The sequence below is a fragment of the Serinus canaria genome, chromosome 6 (assembly GCF_022539315.1).
Source record: "Serinus canaria isolate serCan28SL12 chromosome 6, serCan2020, whole genome shotgun sequence".
NCBI lineage: Eukaryota > Metazoa > Chordata > Aves > Passeriformes > Fringillidae > Serinus > Serinus canaria.
In genome coordinates this window covers 23,203,972-23,230,446 of record NC_066320.1, presented here as the reverse complement: position 1 = coordinate 23,230,446, position 26,475 = coordinate 23,203,972, and the positions used below count along the sequence as shown (strand labels likewise).

The following is a 26,475-nucleotide window of genomic DNA, read 5'->3' as shown; positions in this document are numbered from 1 at the left end:
TGTCTTCAGCCAAGCACAGAGAAAGCACTTGGTACCTATGGGGATATAATGGCATTTCTCTTGGTTTTAAGAAATTCTCTGTTCTCCATCTGCTCCTGTTCTTCCTCCCTCTTCTGTCTGTCAGTGGCAGATGGTATCAACGCTGCCTGCGTGGGTTTTTCCTCTCTTGCACAGAGAGTGCTGGTATTTTGATTTTGGCACACTGGATAAGGCAGGTGAGAAGTGCATTTGGGAGCTGGAGCAGAGGGTGATGATCTTCAGCCACCACAGGAATCTGTAAGGGGCACAGACGGGTCTGGCTGGATGAGAGGAGCAGATAAAATCTTCCCCGGGCATTTTGGGTAGCTTAGTCTCATGCTGGTGAGCACTCTGTCCCCAGATTCTAGAAACCTGGATGTGGGGTGTGTGTCCTTAGCCTGTTGAGAGCCCCTAAAATAGCACTCCCTAAGTGCATCCAGCTTTGTGCATGCACACCTGGCCCATTCGAGCTGGCCTGTGTCCAGGCTGCGTGACAGCACAAATCCTCTCTCCAGTTCACTCTGGATGGAGTGGCTCACCCAACCAGAAATGGCTGGAAGCTTTACTTCCAGAGGTGTCCAGCAGGAGTTACAGTGTGTGCACTGATTATTGGCCAGCTCTGCCTGGACACGCCAGTGCTGCTCAGTGTTCTGTGCTTGGCAGCACGGCTCCTTCACAGTTGGGACTTGACTCTTGCTCCATTTTTTGAGCCACACATGAATCCCAGCATGTGTACATACCTGTGAGTTTCCAAGTGCAACGTCTGGGGCTTTTCTGCCCTCCTCCTTGGCAGTGCTGGAGGCTGGCTTTTTCCTCAGAGGGGTGATGCTCTCAGTTTGTACAGCTGGAGATGTGGATTAGCATTCAGATATTCTAGGCACTTCCCAGCAAAACTTGGAACTGGTACAAAACTGTATGTGCAGGGGCTGTACCACAGGGATCATGTGGGAAACAATCCCCACTTGCCATGTGGAAAGAGTTAATGTGAGCAATGGCTGCCAGAACAAAAACTAAACAGCCCTGGATACTTCTGGGTCTGCGAATGGGATTAAAATGGGTTTTTGCAGAAGTAAACAGAGTAGAAAATTGGGACTAAGTTTTCTTTGTGTTTGTACTTTTAGAAAGGATGAAGGACGGGATGAGGCTGTGAAAATGCAGCTGTGAGCGTGTCACTGTGCAGTTTGTCAGGCACACGATCCTCTGGCCCCACTCCTCCGTTCCAGCTCAGGAAAGGGCTCCCTGGTTGTGGATTTCTCCCCTGCAGGAGTGAGTTATCCAGATGATGAATTTCTGAGGCACGCTCAAGTCACGTGAAAGCCAGATGTGAGCATTTTCCAAGCAGTGTGTGTGGGTCCAGCCTACGCCAGGCTACGTGGCAAGTGGACGTGGTCTGAGGTTGCTCTGCAGCGTGGTGGTGGCTCCCAGTGGGATCATTTCTGCCAGGGAGAGAGGAAGGTGCTGGCTGTGCCCACCACTGCAGCCCAGCACCTCTGCCCCCACCCCCCACACGGACAGGCCCTCCCCTGGCTGCTCGTGATGAAGCTGAACTTGGTGAATAAGACTAAAATTAAAGGCCTTATTTAATGCCTGCTTATTTAATGCCAATCCTCTTACTCAGATACTTTAGCTGGATTTGCATGTTTGATAATCTACTAGTCAAATATTTTTTCAAGACACAGCCCTCTTGAACAGATGGCATGGGGAGTGGAGGTGATGTTCAGCTTCAAGTGTATAGAAGAGGAGGTATCTTTGCAGCGATGAGAGGTTTACTTTAAAATGTAGTCTCCTGTTGGGGAGAAAAATAATATATGTGTATTCCTTCAACAACTCTCTTAAATTATTTGCTCTAAACATGATGCATCAACGTCCCACGGACAAAAGAACAAGGAAAGCTTATTTAAGCTACCCTGGTGTGGGACAGCTGCTTGCCCAGCAATTACAGTAACAAATGAATCTGTCATTGTGGTGGTACCTAAGAGGTTTAATGTCTGACCAGGCTCACACTGAGCCAGGCACCAGGCACAAATGTTGGTTTTGTTTAGGTCTCTCTGGAGCCTGAGGGGAGAAGCATCAATGGCACAGTTCAACAGGGTGCCCTGAGTAGGACTGTGTGAGATAGATCAAAACACTTGCAACCTTTCTGTGCCATCCTCCCATTTCTCTGACTGTCTGTTGTTCTCTGCCCAACTGAATGAATGAATTGTGTGAGCCAAGAATATGTGGCAGTGGTTCCAGTTCGGATGAAGGCTCATCTGCCTTTTTCCTCTTTCCAGACGTGTTGTAAAACTACACATAGATTCTGTATCAGAGGAATTCTCTGGTACAAGTACTTCCACTTCTGGGGGCAGCTTAGCAAACCAAGTATTTTTGTCTTCCTCCCCAGTCTAGTACTGTTGCATTTTAGTGCCTTCCCATTTAACTGAAGTGCCAAGGCCCAGCTGAAGGGGAAGGGAGTAGAGGAGAGAAACCTGGAGACAGGCTGACAAAGGATGGTCAGTGGATCTGGGGGATTGAGATTTTTGGAGGGGTCACAAGGGTAAGAGCATGGTGCATAGTCTGCAGATAGAAGCAGAAACAAGCCCCACAGTTTTGGGGTTCCTCACTGAGTGCTCTTGACTGGGCAGCCTCACCTTGTCAGGAGGAGAAAGTTGTTCCTTTGCTTGTCTGAAGAATGCAGAAAGGAAGCAAGAAGGGGGAAAGTGGAGGCAAAACCCCAACAAGAAACCCTGGACTGAGTAGACTGAACCTGTCTTTTGGGTTCTTTATCTGCTTAGGGCAGTAAGGTGTCCCACCAGAGCCCCCAGGACAGCAACATAGTGCTTCATGTTTACCAGCTCCTTGGCAGGCTTGTTTTCCAAAGTGTAAACTGAAATACAGGCTCAACTTCTGTTTTCTGTTCTGCCATATGTGATGAACATTGCAGCCAACAAGGCTGTAGGCCAATTCTAGGAAGTGGACACATTTAAGGAACAGTGTGGTCAGCCCACTTCTTGCTGACTTGTCAGATACCACTGTTGGCATGAGAACACACCCATTCCTCAGAAGAAGCATTTATTTCCCCAGCTCCAGTCTGAGGAATCACTGATTGCATTGCTTATTTTCTTTTCGCCCCTCCAATTAAGACAGGAAGGGTATAAGTCTACAAAATGAGTCTGCAAAACACTCAACTGCACTCAGGGAACAGACCACTGTTGGAAACAGACCAGATGTCAGTATCTCTTCAGTATGGCCACTTGTTTTTATAATCCCTTTCTCAGTAATTTAAGTTGCACTGTAACAGCTGGGAGATTTTGGTATTCCCAGTTGATGTTAAAGGCTTCATGAGAACAACATAGTTTCATTATTTAAATGGCCCTAGGACTGTTTTCTTCTATGGAAGGCCACTTCCAAAGAACAGGCCATACCTGTATAATTAAACTCTCTGCCCTCCAAAGCAAGGTAGCCACATCCAGAGCACTGGCAGAGGCCTGTCTTTGGCCTGTGCTAACTCCTCAGCCATGCACAGAAATCATTTGGGGCAATGGTTACAGTGCCAGAACTGCAACCCCACTGAAACTCATGGCCAGAATGATCCAATTGCCCACAGTTACTGCAGGACTGTCATTGGGAAATATGCAGCTTAACAAGCTAGACAGCTTTTTGTTTTAAAAATAAGCTTGTTGTATTGGTCCCTGATAGCCCAAGCAACTGTGATTCTGCAGGAGAGTGTCCCTCCTGGTGCTGGCAGCAGTGTTAAATCATGGATGCTGGAATCTGCAGGAGAGTGTCCCTCCTGGTGCTGGCAGCAGTGTTAAATCATGGATGCTGGGCTCAACCCTGAACTGGACATTTCAGACTGTGTTACTAACAAAAGGAACCTGCATCAGCAGCTGCTGCTAAAATGCCCATGGAGGAGGAACTCCTCTGCACCTGCTGGGGCAGGAGCCCACCTGGATGTGCAGTACTGATGTGTACCATGAATGTGGTATCTGGATTTTGGTAGATTCAGCTCATGCATTTGATTCTAGACTGACTCCAGCTATTGTAGGCTTTTGTGGAAGCTTGCTCTGCTCTAGCTGTACAGAAGGCAAATAGTCTGCTGCTAAAATGAGATGAGTGGAGCTGTATCACAAGCATAAAGCATTAGTCCCCAGCAGTCTGGCGCCTGCTCTCTTGCCAGAGGTGGGAGGAGCAGCAAACAAACCAGTCTCACTGGCAGCACAAAAGCTTCTGCTGAAATCTAGAATAATATGTTTCATGTTCACCATAGCAACCAGCTTAATTTTTTCTTCAAAGCTTTTTGCCCTTCAACTCCTTCCTTTTCTTTCACACCTGAGGAACCCCCTTGACCCGTGGGAGGGCTGCCCAACTCCATCGTGGCAGCTTGAAAGCGATGGGATGGGGTTCAGCAGCCACTTCCAGGGACGTGCCTGCTGTGCTGCTATTTCTGTGCAGCGTGGCTCTGAAGGAAAGCCTCCTCTGTGCTCTTCACAACTGCCTCGGCCTCGTGACTTAGCTGTAATTTATGGATTCATGTTCCTTTTGAGCTTTTAAAAATAATTCTGGTAGGAGGAGTTTGTTCTGGCTCCAATTGAAGCCGGCAGCATGCACCGTGGGGACTGGTGTTAAGAGCAGAATTGGGATGCCATTGCCCTAGGAGTGGCCTGCTTTGAGCAGGCAACTTTAATTTTCCTTCCAGATCCTGAGATTTCCCCCCCTGCACTTCCAAGGGATCTGAGACCAGCCAGTGTTCAGCCGTGTGGCAGTGGGGGAGAGGAGTGGCAGGAAGCAAAGGTTTGTTCGTTTACTGTTACCAATCCCATTGGAAACCAGGTCCAAGCCTCTTGCACAATTCCAGTAAAACCCTGTCCTAAAGGGGAAACCTGGGGCTGTTCAAAGCTTGTGTTTTGTTGGCTCAGGCACAGCATGTTTCTGAGGCCTCTGACCTCCTCCCCGTACGCTGGCTCCCGCCGCGGCTCTTCGTTTGAGCTCTCTGTGAAGTGGAATCTATCACTAATGTCTGATATTTTTATTATTTGTAGGGGGGACTCTTAAAAGCTGGTAGCAATTAGAGCTTAAACGTCTTGGAATAAAAAAAAAAAAAAAAAATCCCCAAGAAGGAAGTTTAATGCTAAGCAGATGTGCAGGAGCAGCTGAAATATGCTGGCTGTCTTCTGCTTCAGAAGCAACCTCATCCACTTCTAGCTGCTGTCAGGCTGGGGCAGCTCAGAAGTGCTGCTGCTTTTAGGCTGGGAAGCCCACACTGGTGACCTGTGGGATTGTTTACCAGTTAATACTTATATTGCCCTTCTTTTCTGGCTTAAGCCAATAGTTTTGACATGGAGGAAAAAATACTTTGTTTAAAAAGAAGTTTTTTTGAGCAATTGATAATTGCTAACAGAATTGCTTTATTTATGGTGAGAGCTCACATGGGTGTCTGTCGATATGGCTACTGTTGATCTAGGTTTAAACTCTCTCTCTTCTTGGGTAGATGGACCCAGAGTAGCCCTAAACTTGTGTTAAGTGCAGTGTATTTCCTCTAAATTTGGATGTTTTTGTCTTTTGCTGAAGCTTGGGTGGGGGCAAACTTTGAAACGTTCTCAGTTACTCTGCAATACATCATCTGCTTGATTTATCATTGTCATATTCAGGTTCTTCTGTCTGGAAAAAGATCTGACAGCTGACTGAAGTTCATGCTCGTGCTCGGAAGGGAGTGGAAGTCTATTCAAAAGCTAATAGACAAGTTGCTGACAACAGCTCCTTCACACCCCTTCCCGTGCGTGCCCCGAGTCTGTAACAGAAACATGCTGTATATTCCTCCATGAGCTACAGCACAAGTCACTCTGCCAGATTATTTCCTGTTGCACTCCACCAGTGCGAAGCCTTTTTCATTTTTTCTTAAATAGCAGTCCAAAGTAAATTATTGTTATTTACCACTGTGTATTTTGTAGTGTGTTGTGACAGTGCAGCACATGGGCTTGGGAGTCAGAGGGCTGAAAGACTTCAAATTTTCTCCAAGCTGCCACTATAGAGAGTTTACTGCAAAGTAGTCAAAGTACCGAATCCATTTGAATTGCAGTGCAACTACACAATGAAAATTGTGTCCCTAATTTAAAGAAAGGATTTCAGAACCTCAGCATTCCCTTAGTGCTAAGAAAATAGCAGTGTGTTTCTTGGACCTCTGGTTTCCATCAGGAAAGTTTGAAAGCTGTTTCTTAACATTTGTACCATGCTAGCAATTCCTCAGTTACATATGTACTGTGAATCGGTTACATTACTATCTGTTCATCTTTTTACTGTCTTGGAGGTACTCTGCAATTCAAAAGACAGTAACAAATAGACAAGGCCACCAGTACAGCCTGCTTTTCTCTCCAGTTGGCTGATGGGTGCATCTTCTCTGCTGTTAACTGCTGGGTCCAACGGGGTCCCTGTTGCAAACAGGCTTTTCAAATTGCAGTTTGGGGTTGTCAGAATTTAGGAAATTCTTAGATTGTCATATAAACATCTCTTTCTAGATGTCTCTTCTCCCAGGCAAGGAGAGAGTAAGAGCTGCCCTTCTGCCCCTTCATCCCACAGAAGCGGAATGTTTATTATTTAGAAATGGGGGAAAATCTGTTACCTTTCAAAACATACTTCCAGTGTATTCAAGAAAAAATTAACACTTAACATTTGAAGATTATTCCCAAATTCCCAAGCCAAGTATTTCCACCTCATTTCACAGAGGGGGAGGGATCCTTTTGACCTTGTTGGCAGCAACTATCAGCTTTCTCCTTAACCTGATCTCTGTCTCATTCATTGGTTAAAAAAATGGATTTTCTAGTTATACTCAGAATGTACCTTTATTGGAGCTTTGTACTCTTTTCTATGGAGCATTATTCATCTATTGGTATTTTCCTTAATGCAATTTCAGAGTAAGAAGATGCTTGTAGAAACTTACATGTGTTTGCTAAGCTCAATCTCAGTTCTCTATGTGTCTTTTGGGTATGATTATCAGCTGCAAAGATAAACAGTTTTGCAGGTCTGAGGCTTAATAAGTCAAACTATCTCTTGGTATGTGTCTTCTGAGCTATTGGGAATAAGCTCAGGGCATATCTTTTTCTTAGAGCTCAAAATTGGATCACCTACAGTGATCAGTTTCATAAGTTCTGCAAATCCATTAAAACATAAAAATTAACTGGGTGTATCTTATGACTTGACCTTCCTCTGAGTCCCCATCATGCCAACACTACTCTTAAGAAAAACTTTGTCTCTTTCAAAGCTGTCATTATTAACTCTCAGACTTTCTGATATGACTGGTTTTGACTGTTTTCTTGTGTCTCTAATTACTTTCTTTTTTCATGGCTGCCCTATGATTGGATTTCAAGTTTGGATGTCCAGTTTGTCTGAGACTCCAAAAAAGAGTGTCACTCCAGGTAAATTCTTGTGTCTTGGTGTTCTGCATGCTATTAAAACCAGAATTCTCTAGTTCAAGCTGTGTGTGGGTTTGGAGCTGTCTTTTGAATGAGTTGTGAATTGAGTTGTGAACCTCTGACAGTTGATACCCAGGATCTGTGTCTGCTTGTGTATTGGTTTTTCATGATGCATGATTTCTGGTAAGGAAGAGCTTTGTTTTTCTGATGACTGCCTCACCTTGATGTTGCTGCTAGCAGGGGTTAGTAGTTTGCAGGGTTTGTTTCTCTTGCCCAACTCAAAGCCTCAGTCCAAGGCAGCTTCCCCTTTTGTGGTGGGTTGAGTCTGGCCACAGCTGAGTGTACCTGCACAGCTGTGCTCTCACTATTCCATGTGAGAGAAACTTTGTGGGTCAGGATGAGGCAGAGAAACATGACTGTGAGCTCCTTATCCTTCTGAAATGCTCTTTGCATTTCCCCAGTAAATAGAAGTGGTTTCACATGGAAAAGCTGAAACTCTGATAAAGATGCAAAATTTTCAAGGGAGCATCAGCCTCCTTGTTGCAACGAGTCAAGAAGAAGGAGGAAGCAGGGGAACAGTTTCTAGGGGAGGTGTCAGGGGCTTGGGAGCAATAGTTCCATACAAGGCAAAAACTAAGCTTTATACTATAAGGAATCAGGACTTCTGCTGTGTAACCAGTGGATTTCTTCTGCAAACATTTGTCACTTGACATGGAATATCACAGAAGAATGCTCTTCTCCTTCAGACTTAGAAGGAGAGATCACAAGTGATAGATCCTGTGTCTGTACAGGACGCTGGGCTGGTCACTCAAGCAGTTAAGACTACATACAGGTCCTGGGGCAAGGAAAGATGGAAACACTCCTGCTGATTTTCATACCAGATTTGGTAAATATTCAAGTTCATGCCCTGTTGAAAGTATGTGAACAAAATCCCACCATCCTTGATGGATGAGTGCTTGCTTGTCTGAATTTTTTTGTGAGCAAGACTGCTGTGATTCCAGAAACGCTATTCTTGACAGAAGTTGAATATTTTCTTGGGGGGTTCTGCCTCATATTTGCAGAAATGGTCCAATTTGAGGGTGGTAACTGGATATAAAAGTGCAGAAATATCTGAAGTATTCAGTCACAGGAGCCTGCTGCTTCATAGGTCATGGGGGAGTTGAGACAGAAAAACAGAATGAGACTGAGCAGGAGAGAAACATATTAAGGAGGAGACAGAAGAGGTGGTGTCCCTCAGGGAAAATGACAAGAACCCCTCAGATTACCTGGCTGGGGGGTGAGGTTGGGTTTCTTTGACTCAATAGATCTGTTGGGACTGTTTCATATTGTGATACATGAAATGGAAAACTGAATGCCAAGGTTGTTAGCCTTATCAAAAGGCAAGGAAGCAAAGTCTTTAATAGATACAATTTTTTCCTTCTGCTTACTGCTTTTAGCTAAATGCATGCTGCTAAATTTGCCAAAAAAAAAAAATAGTGCATGATGAGAATGCAAATATAAGTGATTAATTGCATTGCATGGTGCTCGAGAAGGTGGATGTTGATACACAGTGCTGCTCAAAAGTCTTATGCACATTTGGCAAGTTCTTAGCTGCCCAGGCTGTTCTAGTTCATGTGGCCTTTCAGTTTCTCATCCAAATGAACCCCCAGTTTCCAAACCAGCTGTTCTTCAGTCCAGATCTGCCATATCTGTATCCTGATGTGTCAAGCTAGTAGATCAGACTTGAATTTGGGTGTGATCTTTACCTACATAGTACATTTATATGTCCTAGCTAGGCCGTGGCTTGGATGTGAGAACAGAAGCCAGTTTCATGCTGCCCAAGCTCTAGCTGAGGTTATGAACCTGCTCCATGAAGTGGAGACTCTAACCAAGACATTAAATTGGTTTCATTTTGTACTTTGGAAATAGAGGGGTGCCACAGCCACACCCTGGGAGATGCTGTAGTGGGACTCCAGTTTGGTCACCCTGACTGCTGTTAAAATCCCTGGCTGCTCTGCTTTGGGCCTTGTGGAGGGATGGGAATGTGTTGCACCACTGAGCAGGACTAGGACGAATGCCAGAGTATATTGGTGACTTCAGCCTGGTGGAAGACCCAGTTTGGCAGCTGTGTGAAAATCTCCAAGCAGTTTAACAGATTTGTGTGCAAAATGCTACTTAAGTATTCTTAACTGTTGCTACCTGTAACCTAGTTGGTTGGAATCACTGTTCAGAGAGCCAACTTTCCAAGAAGGAGTGGAAAGAGGACTCAACTTTTTACTTTCACCCTCCTGCCTCTAATTTTTCTTGGCTCTATTTTAAAACCTAGCAGATCAAAAATAAAAAAATAAAAATCCCGAGACCAATAGGCTCCACTTGGCAAAGGTCAGCACTGAATTTTTCTGTTGGTCAGGATTTTGTTGGAAATGCTGCTGAGGGCTGTAAAGAGGGAAGAACTGAACTGGAGCAGCTGCTTGAGAGAGCTCCTGCCATTTACCATGGGCCAGGCTCATTCCTGAGGCGCTGCCCGTGGGGGCTGTGTTTGCTGCTGGTTTTAGCTGTGTGTCACACACACTCCAGGGCTGGAAGCCACAGTCTACCGCTAAAGCTGCCACTTGTCCCAGACTCCTGAAGGCTCACCCAGATCTTGGTTCCTGGAAGTGACAGAAAGAACTATTTGTGTCTTACGGTGGGGAATGAGTCCAGGCATGCAGTTAATTTTTTCCTGCTATGATTGCTGATCATAGTCTCTTCTTGGTGGCAGTGTGTCTGTTGGTGTGGGCCCCCTATAGCTGTCTGTAGCAGCAAGGCAGGAGGTTAGGAGAGACTTAGTGCATGGAGTTACCATCTAAACCAGATCTTGGCATGTTTAGCCAAAAAGATAGCAAGAAGGGCTAGAGCCTTGGCTGCTATTGCCCCATGTCCTGAAAGGCTTGCAGAGCACATGAGCAAGGAAGGTGGATGGCTGGATGGATGCTCACTCGGGGAGAAACTTCCAGTACATCAATCACAGCTGCCAGAGAGGTCCTAGACTGGGAAACACTGAATCCATGTTGTCCCCATAGAGATTTGTAGCAGGCTTCATTAGTCTCATCTCACTGTTTACTCTAGGAACTGGTTATTTTAAGAACTGCTTTTCCAACACTGCTGTGATGTGATGAACTTTTGTGTACTCTTACATGCATTACATGGCAAAGTCTGTTTTATCTTTGTGTGCAATACACACTTAACCCAATTTTTATACAGACCTAAGCTCTCTATCTTTACACAGTTCAGGATGAATCACAGGGAAAAGGCTTAAAGAAAGCATGCAATTTTAATGTTCATTTATTATAGTCATGTGGTCCTTCTGATAAGAAAGAAAAGAGGTGAAGTTTTTAGGGGAAGGAATTCCAATGTGTTTAGACCTAGATGTATGATTGCTGTAAGGGGTTAGACTGATCTGAGGATTTTAAGTAGGCTTGCTGCTATTCTGGGCTTTTTTTTTTTTTTTCCCTTCATCCTTCCCCAAAAGGAGTTTTCCAGAGATACATAAAAGCTTACCCTTCAAGAACTGGCTTTAACAAGAAACCGCAGCTCTACATCCAAGCTACCACAGTTACTCCTCCCTGTGTGTGGAAAAGTGCAGAGCTCTGCCATTATTTTCTGGAATGCCAGGACACTGGGGGCCATGTGTGCCAGACAGCCCAGCGTGCAGGCTCTGCACGTGTCCCCAGCAGCTGTGCCCGTGTCGGAAGGGCTGCACTACCTGCCAGCTGGTTCCTCGGCTGTGACTCACCCTCATGGCCTTCACTGGCCGTTTCTGTGGTTTTGGCTGCTTCTGCAGGACTTCATTGACCAGCCCAGTACTAATTCATTTAGTCTTAATCTGTAAACATTTGATTGATAATCATGAAAGAGCAATATAAAAACCTGTGCACTGTATGGATTAAAAGAGCAGACATGTTTATAGCCCGATAACAGCAGAGTAATCTGGCAAAGATCAGGAGTCTCACATTCCCATATCCAGATGATTTTATTTTTGGAGTCCAGTTGGTGGTTTTCATTTTTGGCTATTGCAAAACCATCATAGGTCTTAGCTGTTGCAACACAGGAGGAGGAGGATGATGCTGGAACGGATGTTCTGCGCTCTTATTTAGGAGGCTTTCACAGTAGTTGCTGGTCTCCGAGTGCAGCAGGAGGAATGATGCTCCCTCCTCACTGCCTGGTGAGGGGGACAGGGTGCAACTGTTGTCACTTAATAGTGCCAGCTGTGAGGGGCATGGACAAGCTCCAATGACATTTCTGCTCTGCCCCAGGAAGAGAAGTGCTGAGGTGAGGAGCGGGAGGATTGTAAAGTGGAGCCCTATGGAGAGGAGGAGGGGTATCCTCAAGACTTTAACCAGGAAACGGACTCGAGGCAAAAAGAAATGGAGAGGCAAGCAAACTCTTATTTCAGCCAGCAATCTGTGCTCTGCTCTGGGGAGGGCTGCAATTTGGAGCTTAACCAAAACACTAATTCTGCTTTTTTGGAGGGAGAGGAGGGGGGACCTCTACCTGGCACATCAATGTTATCCTATCCTCTGCTCTCCATTTCTCCTGCCCGGGCTGAAGACGCTTTTTAAAAAGTAGGGCTGTTGTGTCAGGGTGGCATTGCAGCTGCATGTGAGCTTGCTGGGGAACTTGTGCCACGCTGCATCCCTGTCCCCTGGTGTGCTCACACTGAGCAGGCTGTTACTCTTCAATGCATGCTGTGTCCTGTGTTACAAATTAGACCTGGACTAATTGGCAGGGATGCGGAAGCGCCCAGGGCAGTGGGTGTAATTGGTGCTGGGCTGCCTGTGGTGTTGCCTGTCTTGTTCTTTTGAATCCCCTTTGGAGAGTCTGACATAGTGTAGCAGCAATGTTGTGGGCATCCTGAGTGTCACTGAGCAGTAATTCATCTAAAGCTTGTGGGGGATGGAAGGCTGAGGAGGATTAGAGTCCCTTACTCTACTGACTGTGCCTGAAGGGAATGTAGTAACAACCCAAACCAGGCTGCCCAGAAAATGGTTAAGGCTTTTGGTTACTGGAAGGAGCTGTTCCTCTGTCTTTTCCTCCTTCTCTTCTTCCTTTCTTTGCTCTTACTGAAATCTTGCCCATTGTGCAGTACCTAATCTTGGGTGACCATCGCTCCAGGAGCCACAGGGACCCCACGCTTCAAAGGGGGATATCCTCTAGGCATGATCTGCTGCAGCTGTAAATGAACAAGTTTGTTTGACCTTGGTTACTTCCTAGAACAAGGAATTTATCACCCTATTTTTTTTTTTTTGTCTTAATAGGAGCCCTGTAGCAGTTATACAAGCGTCTGTTAAAACAATCTCCTAATTGTATGTGTTCCTCCAGCCACTGTAGTGACAGGGAGATCCTCCTGCAGTGACTACCTTATCCAAGGCAGGGCAGAGAAGCCCTGAGAAACTCTGCTGGGTTTCAGATATGAGAATGCAGATATAACCTATCTTGCCAAACTGTTTTAAGTGCTTTTTTTTTTTTTTTTTAAGCATTGAAGTGCTGATTCTCCGTGTTTCCTGGCAAGGGCATTCCCCTGGCATACAGTCCGTGGTGTGGCCTCTGTGGCTGCTGGTGGGGTGTTTGCCAGCCTGCACTCCAGCCTGGTCCTCTCTTTGTTCCCAGCAGGGACACATGCATCACATGAACACTGCTCCTGCCAGCAAGTCAATGCAGTCTTTTGGATTTTTTTTTTTTTCCCTACTCCAGTCCATGAAAACTGCCTAGTAGGTTGGAGGAAAGAAGGCATTTGAGTTGTTGGTTTAGCAGTTAGCTTCCTGCATGTCCCCTGCTCCCCTTGGCACTGTTTGGTCCCTCTTGCCTTTCTACACACTGAATCCTCTGCTGGTGCACGTGCATAGACATAAGTCCATGACAGCTTTTGTTTCTAGTTAAAAAACTTCTATTTATCTCAAGACTAAAACAAAGTAGGGGTTGTAGGTATTACTTGGCTAAGCAGGTTGAAGGAAGATTATAACGCTGCTGGATTCTGGACTGGAGAAAAGACTGTGTAGGAAACAGTGTGAAAACAGGGGAAAGCATCTCATTGTACTCTAGATAGCCCAGCTAGCACTGGTTTAAACCAGAGTGCACGAGCCAGGTTGATTGATCATGAAGAGAAACATGATGCTTATTTGGAATGGATAGCTATGGTGAAAATTTGTATTATAAATTTCCATGTTGTCAGTTCATGGTCATCTCCTCCTATTCCTGCTACTGGCTGTGGTTCAACAATCTATAGAAAAGCTAAATCTCTTAAACACAAGCTTCTAGAGGAGATGACTCCTCTTTAAAGAAAATTAACTTACGTAATTTGAGGAGAGGCAGAGGCATGCTGAGGGAGCAAGGAAGTCTTCTAATTTTCTGGATTTCTTAAACCTGGTCTAAGGGGAGGCATTGTGATAGCGTTTCCTTTCAGGAAACAGTTGAATTAATTGCTTTTTTTTCTAGGATTTTCATTTCACAGGATGCTGTTTTAATGGCTGATGCATTCTTTACCTCTTTCTTGGCAAGGATGCTAATTACTTGTCTGTAGAATCACTTTGCATCTCCAGTCCAAACACATATGAACATGCTGACTTGGGAAATACAGCACCCAGCATCCTGTGCTTGGCTGTCATTCCCTTGACTTTTCTGGTGGACAGTTTCAGACCATGCTGCTTCCTTCCCGTCTCTTGTAGCCAATTTGTCATCAGAAATTTGGGAAAACCCAAAGTCTGCTCCTGGCTGTGTCCCTGTTGTGTAAAATGGGGCATTCAGCAAGTTGTGTGTCTGCTTCTGTCCTCCCTTTCAGTCGGCATCTTAATCCAGAGCAACGGGAACCGCCTCTTAAATGTAAAATGTTAATAATGCCAGTGTCCCAAACGGCTGTAATTGAGAAAAACTGTAAAAGTAATTTTGCATTAAGGCATGTTGGCTCTTACAAAGTGAAGACCTAAACCGGGAGCTTCTCATGACTTTTCAGGGCGGTTTCTAGGCCGAGCAGAGCCGGTCTGTGCCTGGCTTTGGGAGTGCAGGGTCTGTTTGTGCTGCACGGCAGAGCCGAGATGCAGCAGCCCAAGGGCTCCCTCCACATCTGGCCCTGTGCTGTGCCTGCCTCGTGGCTCCGCCTCGAAATGCACGATTTCGGTCTGGGGGTGAAAAACTCAGAAATAAAATAATAAAAAGAGCAGCGGTGTGGGGGAAGGGAGGGAGAGGAGAGCGTGATTTTGCACCTTTCGTGGCCCCTGTTGGCGTGAGCGCCTGCTCTCATTCATGAATGGCTGTGACAGCAAAAGCCCTTGCTCCGAAGAGAAATCAAACAACTGGGGGTCGGCTCCGAGGGCTCCAGAAGGGCGATGGAGAGGGGGAGCCGAGCCCCGTCCCGCCGGGGGAATGCGGAACCGCGGGGCAGGCGGGGGGCAGGGGGGTGGCCGTGTTTGAGCAGCGATCTGGCGCTATAACTTTTTTTCTTCTTCTGTTTCAAGTAAACACTCTTCCCCGCCCTCCCCTCGCTCCCTCCACCCCACCTCCCTCTCTTTCAGCCCCGCTCATGTGTTTCTATTTAAGGGCTGCAGTGCAGACGAATATGATTGGCATCTACAGCCCCCTCTTGACTTTCAGCTCAAGCCTTTAGAGTGGAGAAGGAGCTGAGCCGCCAAGGGGAGAGCTGTTTCTTCTTTGGGTTTACTGGGGGGATGGCTCAGCTGTGGATTTATACTGCTTCTGCCCAGGATTTTTTTCTCTGAATGGGAGCAAGGATTGTGGAAACCATGTTGGGAAGAGGTTTATTTTCAGAACCCATCATGAAACTGTGCAACTAATTCACTTTTTTGGCTCCTTTTTATATTTTTTTTTCCTCCCCTTTTTTCTTCTTCTTCTCTCCAATGTCCCTCTGTGCTGCTGGGTTGTGGGCCAGAGGAGGCTGTTTCTATATGGCCAGCCATTTGGGGATATGCTGCGAGCCAGGGTTGTTTGCTGATTCGCTTGGCTCTGGTGACAAGTTGGCCTGTTGTGAATCGGATGGACGGAGGTCGCTCTCAAGGAGCCATGGCTGGAAGCTGGCTTACGGCTTGCTTTTTCCCTTCCCCAGGTGCTGATGCTAGCTCTGAACCCATGATCCTGGAGCAATATGTGGTGGTGTCCAACTATGAGAAGCAGGAGAACTCTGAGATTAGCCTCCAGGCTGGAGAGGTCGTGGATGTCATAGAGAAAAATGAAAGCGGTAAGTTATATTTGCGGCTTTTCCCTCTTCTAATGGTCTGATTTTTGCATTTGTTCCTCTGCTTTCAGTTTCCTCATCACTACTTGTTAGCTGTGCATTTGCTCCATCTGGTACAGTTACTATGTCTGGCAGAGGATGTTGAAGTTTTTCGATGTTGATTTGGGCTGGGGGCCAAATGTTGCCTTCTACTGTAAGAATGTTTCGTAGGTTTTGTGTGTTAATTAGCCAAGGTACGCTAATGGAAAACGAAGGTGACGGAGAGAAGGATCTGCAGCTAATGAAGCTGATGTATAGTAGGCTGCTATAGTTGCCCTGCTGTCTCTTCAACTTTCTGTCAGTATTTCCATTACTAACTCCCTTTGCAGAGGATTTATAGGATGAGTGTTTAAAAATTGCTTGGGATGAAACTTGGCTTGACAGCTTAGCCCGTGGCCCAGAGCTCAGTAGGGAGGGGAGAGAATGTGCGTAGATAAATACGTGGCCATGCACAGTTTCAAAACTTCTTGCAGAAGTGTTAATTGGGGAATTTTGAGGCAAAGAGGCAGAGGCTGTCATGTAAAAGCAAGATGAAATCCCCTTCTGCCATGCATGGAATAACCAGCTTGCATTTGGAAAATGAGATTTTTGGCAAATGTTTGTAGAGATTTCTTTTCTGTACTCTAACTCTTGGATGCCTGGTAGCTTTGAGTTGGGCAGAACACATGCAGGAGACTGTGTACGTGTGAGTGGTTGGAGTGGCTTAGCAGCTGGTTTGAATAACTGCCTGTCTTCAGCAGCTCCCCCTCCTCCTCTCCAGCACTCCCTGTGTATTAATCCAGAGCTGTTGTCCAGGACTGGTTTCCAGCCCACTCGTGACTTGTGTGTTCTCATCCAGAGGAATTGCTGATACTTGGATCTGTTCAAGCCAAGGCTCACATTGTGGTGCCTACACAGGCAGGCTCTGGAGTGTGCTGGGCACAGCAGAGCTAGGGGACACTGGGGCACTCTGATCTGAGGGTCAAATTCAACTTCCAGAGCTTTGAGCCAGGTTATCCATAGAGATGCATGCACTGTATTTTTTCCCCTTCTTTTAATGGAGTGATAGTTTCTCTGTGGTATGAGAGCCTCATGCTTGTTTGGCTCAAAGTGATACACTCATTTGCTGCCTGGTGATTTTGTGTGGAGTCCAAAAGGATTGTGTGTGGAAAGGCACTGGGTAGTGTGGGCAGAAATACTCATCTCCTGGGTACTGACTGTATCACTTGCAGAGCTCATGGAAACCAAACTGCTCATCTGCCCCCTTAACAGCAGTAGTTTTGATTGAAGAGGGAAAAATGTCTTCACATCTTGAACTGTGTCTGGCCTAGTGGACGAGCATCCTCCCTTCCAAGCCTGTGGCTTCTCACTGTCAGCAGTGGGTGTCCCTGCCATCAGAGCAAGCCTGGTTATATTGTGGCAACTTACATTCCTATTCATGGTATCCTTGTCTTGGATAATGGCTTTTGGAGCCAAGGGAATTAATTGGGCTGTTAAATAATACAAGAAGTGTCTGAATTCCAGTTACAGCTCCTTTGTGTTTTCATTTAGTGTGGCCTCTCTGCCTTGCACAGTTCAGACCACATTGTATTGAACCATGTGGTATGCAGAGATAGAAATGGAGAATGTCAGGGTTTGAATTAATTAGGAGGTCCAGGAATGGGACTCTTCTCAAGGAACATGCTTGAATTTGGATTATACTCCTTAAAACCATATTCTGATGCTTGGCAGCCAGATTCCTTAATGTCCATGTAAACAATAAAGGGAATCTGAAGCCTGGAATTCCATGCTGTGATTTTGCTCTTTATATATGTACAAAATAAAGATATCTATATCCTTAAAAAAAACCCCAGCAGATAAGCTCATAAGTCACAGATTGGTGATGGAGAGAGCATCACTTGCTTGGATGCCTTTTTTGACTGTTCTTGTAGGGAGCTCATGATTTAGTTATTCCAATAACAGGACTCCAGACAATCTCTTAATTCTTCCCTAGGTTAGGGATACCACAGGAATGACTTCAATACAGTATCTTGTCTCTTCAGCTACAGCTGAACCTTTGGATGGCATGTAATGAAACAAGCAAAATTTTGTCAAGAGTCAACTTTCAGAACTTATGAATTATGGCTTGAATTTGAGTATCTGTTTAGTGTAAGCAAGCAAACCTAGAAGACGTGGTTATGACCTGTAAGAACATGGGGATATAATTTCCAAGAAAATGAGATTATTGGGCTATGCACATGTGTAATGCTTCATTTGACTGTATTGTTATGTTGACCTTGTAAGTGTTCTGAAGCTCTACCTGTGGTGTATAAATTAGGCTCATTCTTCTAATCCAGACAAAGGAGATGCAAGGTGACTTAGATGTCACTTGCAGCAGGGACAGTGTCTTCAGTATAAGGAAGGAAGGGTTGCTGGACAGCTTGTTAGCTGACAGCTGAAAAGTCCTCTCAGACTGGACAGTGTGTGTTGGATATGATGTTGAGCCAGTATTTTGAACTTCCTTGTATGTACAGAAATGTAAATAGCATATCATGTCTGCTTTGGGTGTTTAACTGTACTTAGGGGAGCTTAGATGTGTAAGGGTACAGATGATTGTTTCATTTTAAAACCTTGCCTGAATAGGGTTGCCTGCTGATGTCAAGGACACTTAAAGGGTTCTTTTGTTTTCTGGAGCAGAAAAAACTTTAACTTGGCTTTGTTGCATGGCTTTCATAGCAAAGAAACACCTTCTCTTTTCTGGTCAAATGTCCCTATGTTTTTACACAATGAACTTTACAATCAGTTTCCAAATGATGGTGCACATTTCACATCCTGATGGATGTTTTCTTCTGCACACTTCTAGGCTCTGAGCTAGAGTTACCATCCTTTCTGATGTTTGCTTCCAAATTGTGGGCTTTCCTGAAGGGATATAAGCTGTGCTTGTTTAGAGCCCAGTGGGTAGGGCAGAGGTAGAAGGGGGGGAAAATATCTGGTATTTGATTTATTGAAGCTTATCAGGTATTTCATCAAGCTTCTTTAGCTTCCCCTTAAGTGTGTCACACTTACTGTATAGTATTGCTCAGTGTTAATTTTCTCATATAGATGGGCCTGGTCTCATTTGGTTTTCTCTTTCACTGAAAGAGTTGGATAAGTTGTCCTCATTATTGTGCCCTTGGACATTATTTGAAGTTCAAACTTCTGTCCAGTATTATGACTTAGGAGCAAAGTCAGTGTAGTATATGTGGTGAATAATTCCAAAACCCTTAATCTGAGTTCTGAAGCCTTTGGGTCACTATAACCTGGTTGTTGCTGCAATTACTGTGGAAGCAAGCCTTGCTGGACTCAAATAAAGCTGTTGTACTTCAGAACAAGTTATTTAGTAGTGTACCAGCTCTCAGGCTCCAGCATTTGGTTTTTGCAGCAAACGCCTATCTTGGCTCCACAAAAGTTGTCCTTCAGACCTTAATTCTGTTCATAAGATCAAAATACCCAGTGTGCCTGTTGTATCTGATGAATACTTATCTCTTTCTTTTTTTCCTTAGCTGGGAGGAAAATCTGCATGTAGAAATGGTCACAAATGCATCAGGAGAAAAAAAGGAGGTTTACAGTCTCTACAGATGTTTTCTGGAAAGGGGCTGTAGTTACAGGGCTTGTGTTTCTTGCTAGAAGTGACTGTGATTTGTTTAAAGGCATGGTGTAATCAACCTGCTCTGTCCAACACTATCTAAACATTTCTGAGTTGTTTCAGAAAAACTATGTGAGTAGTTGACGTAAGTCCTGTCTGTCGACTACATAGGCTTCTTTTAAACCTTAACCAAAAAAAGCCTCGTGGAATGACTTAAAAATGTATTTCTGTTGCAGAAAAGAAATGTTGTGACTTTAAAGCAGGAATCTGACAGATTTCTTTAAGGTGGAAGAGGGAGGGCCAGAGCAGCTCCCTCTCTGCCAAGTTTTGCATGGATGTGGCTTGAAATGGTCAAGCTATAAACTCTGTCAGCAGTGTTTGCAATGGAAAACCTGACAGGCAGTGAAGTATGAGCACAGTCCCGAGCCCCTCTGCCTCTGCTGCTGCTGCTCTGCTTGCAGGCAGGATGGAGCTCTTTCCTGGCAGCCCCTGGGAGCCCTGCCTGCGGTGGAGACCTCGTGGGATGGCGTTCTCAGCTGGGCTGAGCAGGGCTGTAGCCATTTCCTCTGCAATTACATAACTGCAGACCAATTTTCAGTGTTACAGTACATGTAATACGTAAAACAAGGCTATTATGGTTAGTGTAACTTTATCAGGACCCAAAGGAATCTCTGGGAAGGGAGGCTTCTTTTCTCTCTTTATTCTGGGCTGTGGACCTGGCGCTGAGGAAGATCTTTGCTCATCCGGGAGTCCTGGCTTAGAGATCCTGGGGCTTGCTGGCTGTCACAGTGTCAGGAGATGAGTGAGTGCCTGGCAATGTTCTCTGCTACACCACTTGGTTTCACTGGTGCTGCTCCCTGGCTGCAGTCAGGGCCTGGGAGAGGGACATAGAAAGGCCACAGCTCTCAGCTCCTGGGGATGCACTGGCTGCTGTATTGGAAGCTCCCTGTTAGACTGAGGGCTTTGGGAATTAGGCTTCTGCCTCTTCATGGGGAACACAGCACCCTTTATTTGAAGGTTTTGCTTTCCAGGGTTAAGTAAGTGGGTTTGTTTGGTACCAGAAGGAGCCATTACTTTCATGGTTAACTGCTGCATCTTGGCTAAAGGCACACCCCTAAAGTGTTCTAAGTAGAAACAGAGAAATCGGATTTCTTGCAACTCATGGACCAGTCTTGCATCTTTATATCCCCTCTGCCATGCCTCTTTTTGCAGGCAGCACTGATTTTTAGTCGCCTTTCTTTAGTGTTGGTCAGGCTTTTTTGTTTTAAATGTTGTAAAGATCACTGTTTCTATCTTGCATCTGCTTTTTGCTGCTCCACCTCTTTCTCTAGGTCCTTGCCTTCGTGATCCCCCCTCTATACCCAGAAGGGACTGTGTGTACTGCTAGAAAATGTCTCTGAGCATTAGTATTATCATGTAAAAGCTGGCCAAACCCAGTACACTTCTGTTTATTCTAACAGATAAGTGGCAGTCTAGCAGCTTTCAAGGTTTCAAATGTGACTGTAGCTCTAGACCAAATTGCAAATGCAGTTTCCTAGTTTGCTTGTGAATTGTCAATAGCTTTGCATCCACTGGTCAGATGTGCTACCAGACACAGAAACTGCCAACACTGTGCTTTATTTGAGGTGCAGTTGGTGTGTGTTGGGTTCCTTTAGAAAGTTAGCTTTTTTTTTTCCTTCGTGTAGCATTTCAAGAGAGTGTAATTCTCCAGACATGATGCAGGACTTGATTTCTGCTTGTACACCCAGCTTTGCCCTGCTGTTTGTTCTGAGAAACGACTTCATTTCTCTGTGTTTCCACTTCTTCCCAGTGTGTCTGTGTATTTGAATTTGAAGCCTTGTAAGAGACCAAGGTCATGCTATAAGAAGTAAATACTCCCTCACACAGCAGCCCCTTCCCTTCTTGGTCAGTCCTTGAGCTGTGCCTGGAATTTGAGAAGAAACAAACACTTCTGTAGCTCGAACACTTTTCTTCTAGCACCTTTGGCTTCATCCCAGAGGTCAGGTTTAGGTGAGTGGCCCCCACTAAGTACCTGGACAGCTTGTCTGGCTGTTTCTGTGTGTGCCAGTGTTCGTAACTCTCTGCCAAGGAGAGCCAAGTGTAAGGAAGGACCACCCCAAGCCCCTCTTTAGAAAACAAAGGTGTGTATCCTCCAGTGAGCATTCTGAATGCAGAGCTGCCTTGCCCTCTGTCCTGCCTTTCTGGCACCAGCCCAGCAGCAGAGGTTACTTGATCCACTTATGAATCAGTTCCTGCCCTGCTGCAGTTTCTGTCCAACGTACGTACTAATGCAGTCAAACCCAGGCCAGGAGGAGGCAGGGTGGGTGATTTGGAATTTTTGGCTAGGAGTTACTGGAAAGTTGTTTAATGTCATAAAAAACAGTGTTTGTAGAAGTTCTCTCTCCAAACAGGGACAATGCTGGCAAAGCAGAGATGCTTTCCTCCTTCAAATGTTGGCAGCTCGGGGCTGGAGAAGGGCTGCTCTGGGCAGGCAGAGGTTCAGAGCTCTGAGAAAGGATGCTCAGTGGCTCTTGCTTGTCTCACTGCAGCAGTGTCTTTGTCTTCAGGCTTTTTGGAGGCAGTGATCAAGGCTGGTTGTTCTTTTGCTTTGCTCTGCAGCAGTATAAGCAAAGCATCTTGTTGGTGCATCTGGTTGCAAAGGGTGGGTTTTATTTTAAATTTTAGCTGTCTTGGAAACTGCTGTCCCTGGAGAGAGCGTGGGTGCCTTTTTTTAAAATTAGTCAATGGAAATGGAGTATTGATAGGAGGAACAGGGACATCTGCACTAACCCAGGTTCTGTGCTGGCTCCAAGGGAAGCCTGGGACAAACTTAGAGCAGAGAGGTAAAACTGGATGTGATGATTTGCTCTCGCCAAGTTCTCCTGGAAGTCAGCTCCTTTCTGGGAATACAGTGCCTGACCAACCCTGCAAACAGGCACTCCCTCTTCCAGTGGCCTGTTTGCTAAATGTTGAATGGATGGAGAGAATTTACACTCACACCAGAAACAGCTGGGTCAGCAGGAGATGAGGAGGAGCCCTCCCTCCTCTGCTCTTGCCCTTGGGAGCCCAAGGGTGGGGTGACACTGTCTAATGACTTTAGCAGATGGAGGAAGCTGGAAGCAGCCCTTGACAGCCTACCCTGAGCTCTCTGGTGCATGTTTTGTAAACCATTTTCTGAACACCTTTTTTCTTGCCTTTTTCCTAGTCTGGTTGAATTTTTAACTCTGTGCTTTAATAAGGAGGATGGTAGCTGCTTTCTTTTTCTGGCTGTTTTACTTTCAGAAGTCAAAACATGTTGGTATGGCTGAAACCCTCATTTGATTTTCCACAAATAAATTTGAATTTACTGTGCCCAGAAAGGAATCATGCCACCGCATTTCTGAAGTAGTTACCTCTGAACTGCAGTTCAAGGCTGCCCTGTCCATAGGCTTGAATAATAAGGGGTTGGGACTGAAGTTCCTAGGCCTGCCTATTGCTTGAGCATCACCACACCAGCTTGGGCTATTGCTGCATAAAACAAAATTCTTGAATTATGAATGTTTTGTGATATTTATGTTGCTATCTTGTGATGTCTAAATGGCTTCCTCTGCCCCACTTAGTAACTTTGATGGCAATTGACGTTTGTTTCTGTTTAAGAGCTTGGCAGGCAGTTCTGTGTTGGAACCAAAGCAGGGTTGTTACTACTCTGTTTGTTTTGTAGTCCTCTGTCACTGTGGAAAATGAGGTTGTTCTCCACTGCCACCTCTGAAATGCCTATTGTTTTGTGACTGTGCCAGGGGATTAAGGTGGGCTCCTACTATTCTGCTGGTGCTATTTGTTCCAACCCTGTGACAAGGGGAGAGTGTCCCTTTAATTGTGTTGTGACATTTCCATCTCTTCTGGGAAGCTCTTCTGCATTTCAAAGACATCCTTGCTTGGTTTTCCTTTGCCCAGTTTCAAATTGCAGTTGGTATTTGCTCTGCCTCCTTGATGACAAGCTCATTAAGAACTTTTGAAATATGTCTGTCTGCTAAAACTCTGCCCTTTGCAGGGCCTCCTTCTGCTGAAGCTTTCCTGGGAGACCTTCTGGCTCTTCTGGAGCTCTGCTGCTGGGGTGTTTCGCCTGTTGGGATGGAGTTGTTGACTGTGGCTTGGTTTATCAGGGTTCCCACTTGATTTGGGAGCAGCTCAATGTCAGACTAAAGTGACCTTTGGTGTGTTTATAAAGCCTTGCAAAGTTAACTAGTACTGGTGTTCTCTTGGGTTTGTAGTTGAAGGTTTCAGAGTAGTAAGAAATTAATTACTATTTTCCAAGCAACCCTGCCTCATTTCATTCCCCTGTAGAGGGAAAAGATTGATTAACAAGTCATAGGGACACAAAAGATGTCATGGGGTTCATGTTTCCTTAAAGCATTCTCCTTTTTAACACTACCTTTCAGATCCCTTTTATGCAGTGTTCACTTTTTTAAAGAGTTTTAAAGAAACATCTCTCCAGATTAAGACATAAACCGGCTTCCAATTTGAAACTATCCCTCTAGAACAGATTTTTTCAAATGTTTTGGGCTGTAATGTGTGGTTTATATTCATTTTTCTAGTCTTACTCCCATTGTTTGTCTTAATCTTAAGCAACTGGTTTTCTGACAGGGCTAGTTCAATTATGAGGGAGTTTTTCCATTTTGTGGAGACATCTAAAGTCCAGCCACTTTGACTTTTGCATTCATTTGTCTTTTCTTTAGCTGATGTCATGCCTCCGTGGGACAGCTTTCCCACACCTCTAAATTTCTCACAGCTCAGGAGAAGGGTGATTGCTGTGACTAGGAAGTCACCAAGTATATTAAATATTTATCTCTAGGGCTGGGGTTTTTTTCCATGCTGTCTTCTAAACATTCCACTGAAGTAAACAGGTTCCCTTTTCAACTTCAAGTCCACCTGGCTTGAGTAGAACAATATACTACTCATTTAATTGTGGTCAGATCTCCAATCTAATTGTAGGTTGGAAGTCATCTACATTTCTCTGATTTCTCAAGAAATGGGAATTGGAGGCCAAAGAGAGGAACTCCCCTTCCTCACAAGTGCCAGCAGAGCAAGCCCGCTTGCTGGGGCCAAGCCTTCACACAGGCAGGACTGAAAGAGGTCCTGGTTGCCAGGTCAGCATGTGAGGAGATTTTTCTTGTCTTCAGACCACAAGAAGTGTATTTCAGAGGGGAGAAAAAGATATAAATATCAGCCCTTGCAAAGAATGTTTTTCATCTGCATCTGTTTTGATTTCTCCATATCCAAGGCGCTGAGACCCCTCAGACCTCCTCTAGGAGCAGGGGAGGGAGCAAGCCTGTCTGGGCTTCATATTTGCTGGCTGTGGGCATGAAATCTGTTCCAGGATTTCTGAGACTGCCCTGTTAGTCTGTCTGCTGGGGCCAGGGTAGGATGTGAGCACTGAAACCACAGACCTGAAGACTTAGCTGTGCATAAAGGCACTCAGCTTTGGACGAAAAGGGCACGTTGGTAAGGGTGGAGGAGCAGTGGCACACAGGCTTTGCTGTCTTAAAGTCTGCCCTACAACACACCCAGCTACTCCTGAACAGTAGGAGATCTACCAGGCCTCTGAAAACTTCAATTCTGAAATTTCCAGCTGCCTGCAAGTTTCTTCCTCTTTCCCTTCTCATTTAACCCTCTTCTGCTGAGTCTTCATGCTCAGGCAGATAAACTCCCATTTCTCCTGCATACCCTGTTTGGAGCCCAGGATGGCAGGCTGAAAAGGAAAAGTTTTCCACAGCATCCCCAGTTGGAGCCTTTACCCATTACCTACTCTGTTTCTGCAGTCACTGCCAGTTTCAGGACCTTGAAACCTGCCTCAAGAAAACCTTTCCAAGGCAAATCTGCTTTTTATATTGGAATGCATAAACTTTCTAATGATTGAGTTTCCTGTATCAGCCAAATAGGTCACCAGCTCAGAGCTGCTGCAAGAAACTACCTGGGGCCAAGAAGATACAAGTATTATTGCTGAGGCCTTCCAATGAGTACCATAGTTACCCTGTGAGCTACATTCCTTTGGATGTGACTGCTTTTTAAAAAACAACCAACCAAAAAACCCTAAAAAATAATTTATTTTGAATTATTTCATGGATTTTTGCTATCTCAAAGTTTCTTTTAAGAAACCAGGTTGATGAAATGTCTTTAAATAAGCCCCCAAAATACTGAATTTAATGCATAATGACTGATGTTTTCTGCCCTTTGTTCTAGTTAATCAAGACAGTAATTATGCACAAAGACTTTGGCTCTTGGAGTGACTTTCAGGCCTGTTTTTCCAAGTAAGAAAAAGACTGATGGTGCATTTTTGTTGTGTCAGATGAGGACAAGATTAATAAAGGATGGAGGAGATTTTTTTTTCTCCCAAGCTACACAGCAAATAAGCAGTTCCAATAATACTTTGGCAGCAAAATGGAAGCTTTAATCATTAGCAGACGCATTTCAGTTACGACCAGCAACATAACTCCATGCTTTTGGTTTTCATGTTAAAAAGAGTTCAGTTTTGCCACAAACCAGTTTCTTGTCCATCTTCAGATTTAGCAAAACCTATAGGAGTAATTGCCTTGCTTAGGACTGCCATAATACAATGAGGTTTAGGGGGTGGCTTGACGAAAGGCTGCGTGTTGGCTCTTCCCATCCACTCCCTTGGCTGAAACATCAGACTTTCTGGCATTGTTGGTGGAGAATTTAATTATTTTTTTGGTAGAAAAATGTTGGCTTGTGGCTGGATTAACCAGAGCAGTTCTATAGAGGCAGCAGATGAGATGGGCTCTCTTGGAGCTCTGTTTTACTGGCTGGCTTCTTGTTACTGCCTTTACTAGCAAGTTCAGTTTTTTGTGTCTTGTTACAGTGTGACTTCATCTGAAAGTTGCACATGCAGTGGGACATCACTTTATTTCAAATGAAGTTGGACTGCAGTTGTATTGGCAATGTAGTCAAACTTCATCTTGGTGATAACAGCAAGTATTTCCCAGACCTCACTTGGGTCTGTAACTCCTATTTTTCCCTGCAGTGTGAATGTGGGTTGGGATGCCCTAACGTGTTGCTTTGAAAAGCTGTTGTGATTCAGTTGCAGAACTGCCTCCAGCTGATCTTTCTCCCATCACATGCACACCCTTTCTGGTCAGCATGCTGGTGGGATTGACTGTAATGCAATCCTGTCTCCCAGCCCGTGGAGAGGAAGGGCAGTGCTGGGTGCACTCGGGCTGCTGACTGAGCTCCACTTTGCTCCTTTATTA

General features: G+C 45.1%; 1 protein-coding gene across 4 annotated transcripts in view; it reads left to right on the top strand.

Moving 5' to 3' along the window:
- SH3PXD2A (SH3 and PX domains 2A) overlaps nt 1-26,475 on the top strand; it is a 245,071-nt gene that overhangs the window by 159,238 nt on the left and 59,358 nt on the right. For 3 of the 4 annotated variants that reach the window (XM_050976023.1, XM_050976022.1, XM_050976024.1), the window contains one exon: nt 15,481-15,612. In XM_050976023.1, the coding sequence (XP_050831980.1) occupies nt 15,481-15,612 (132 nt within the window). Of the gene's footprint in view, nt 1-11,544; nt 11,697-15,480; nt 15,613-26,475 lie in introns of those variants that run through there. The other variant, XM_050976025.1, reaches the window with a different exon arrangement.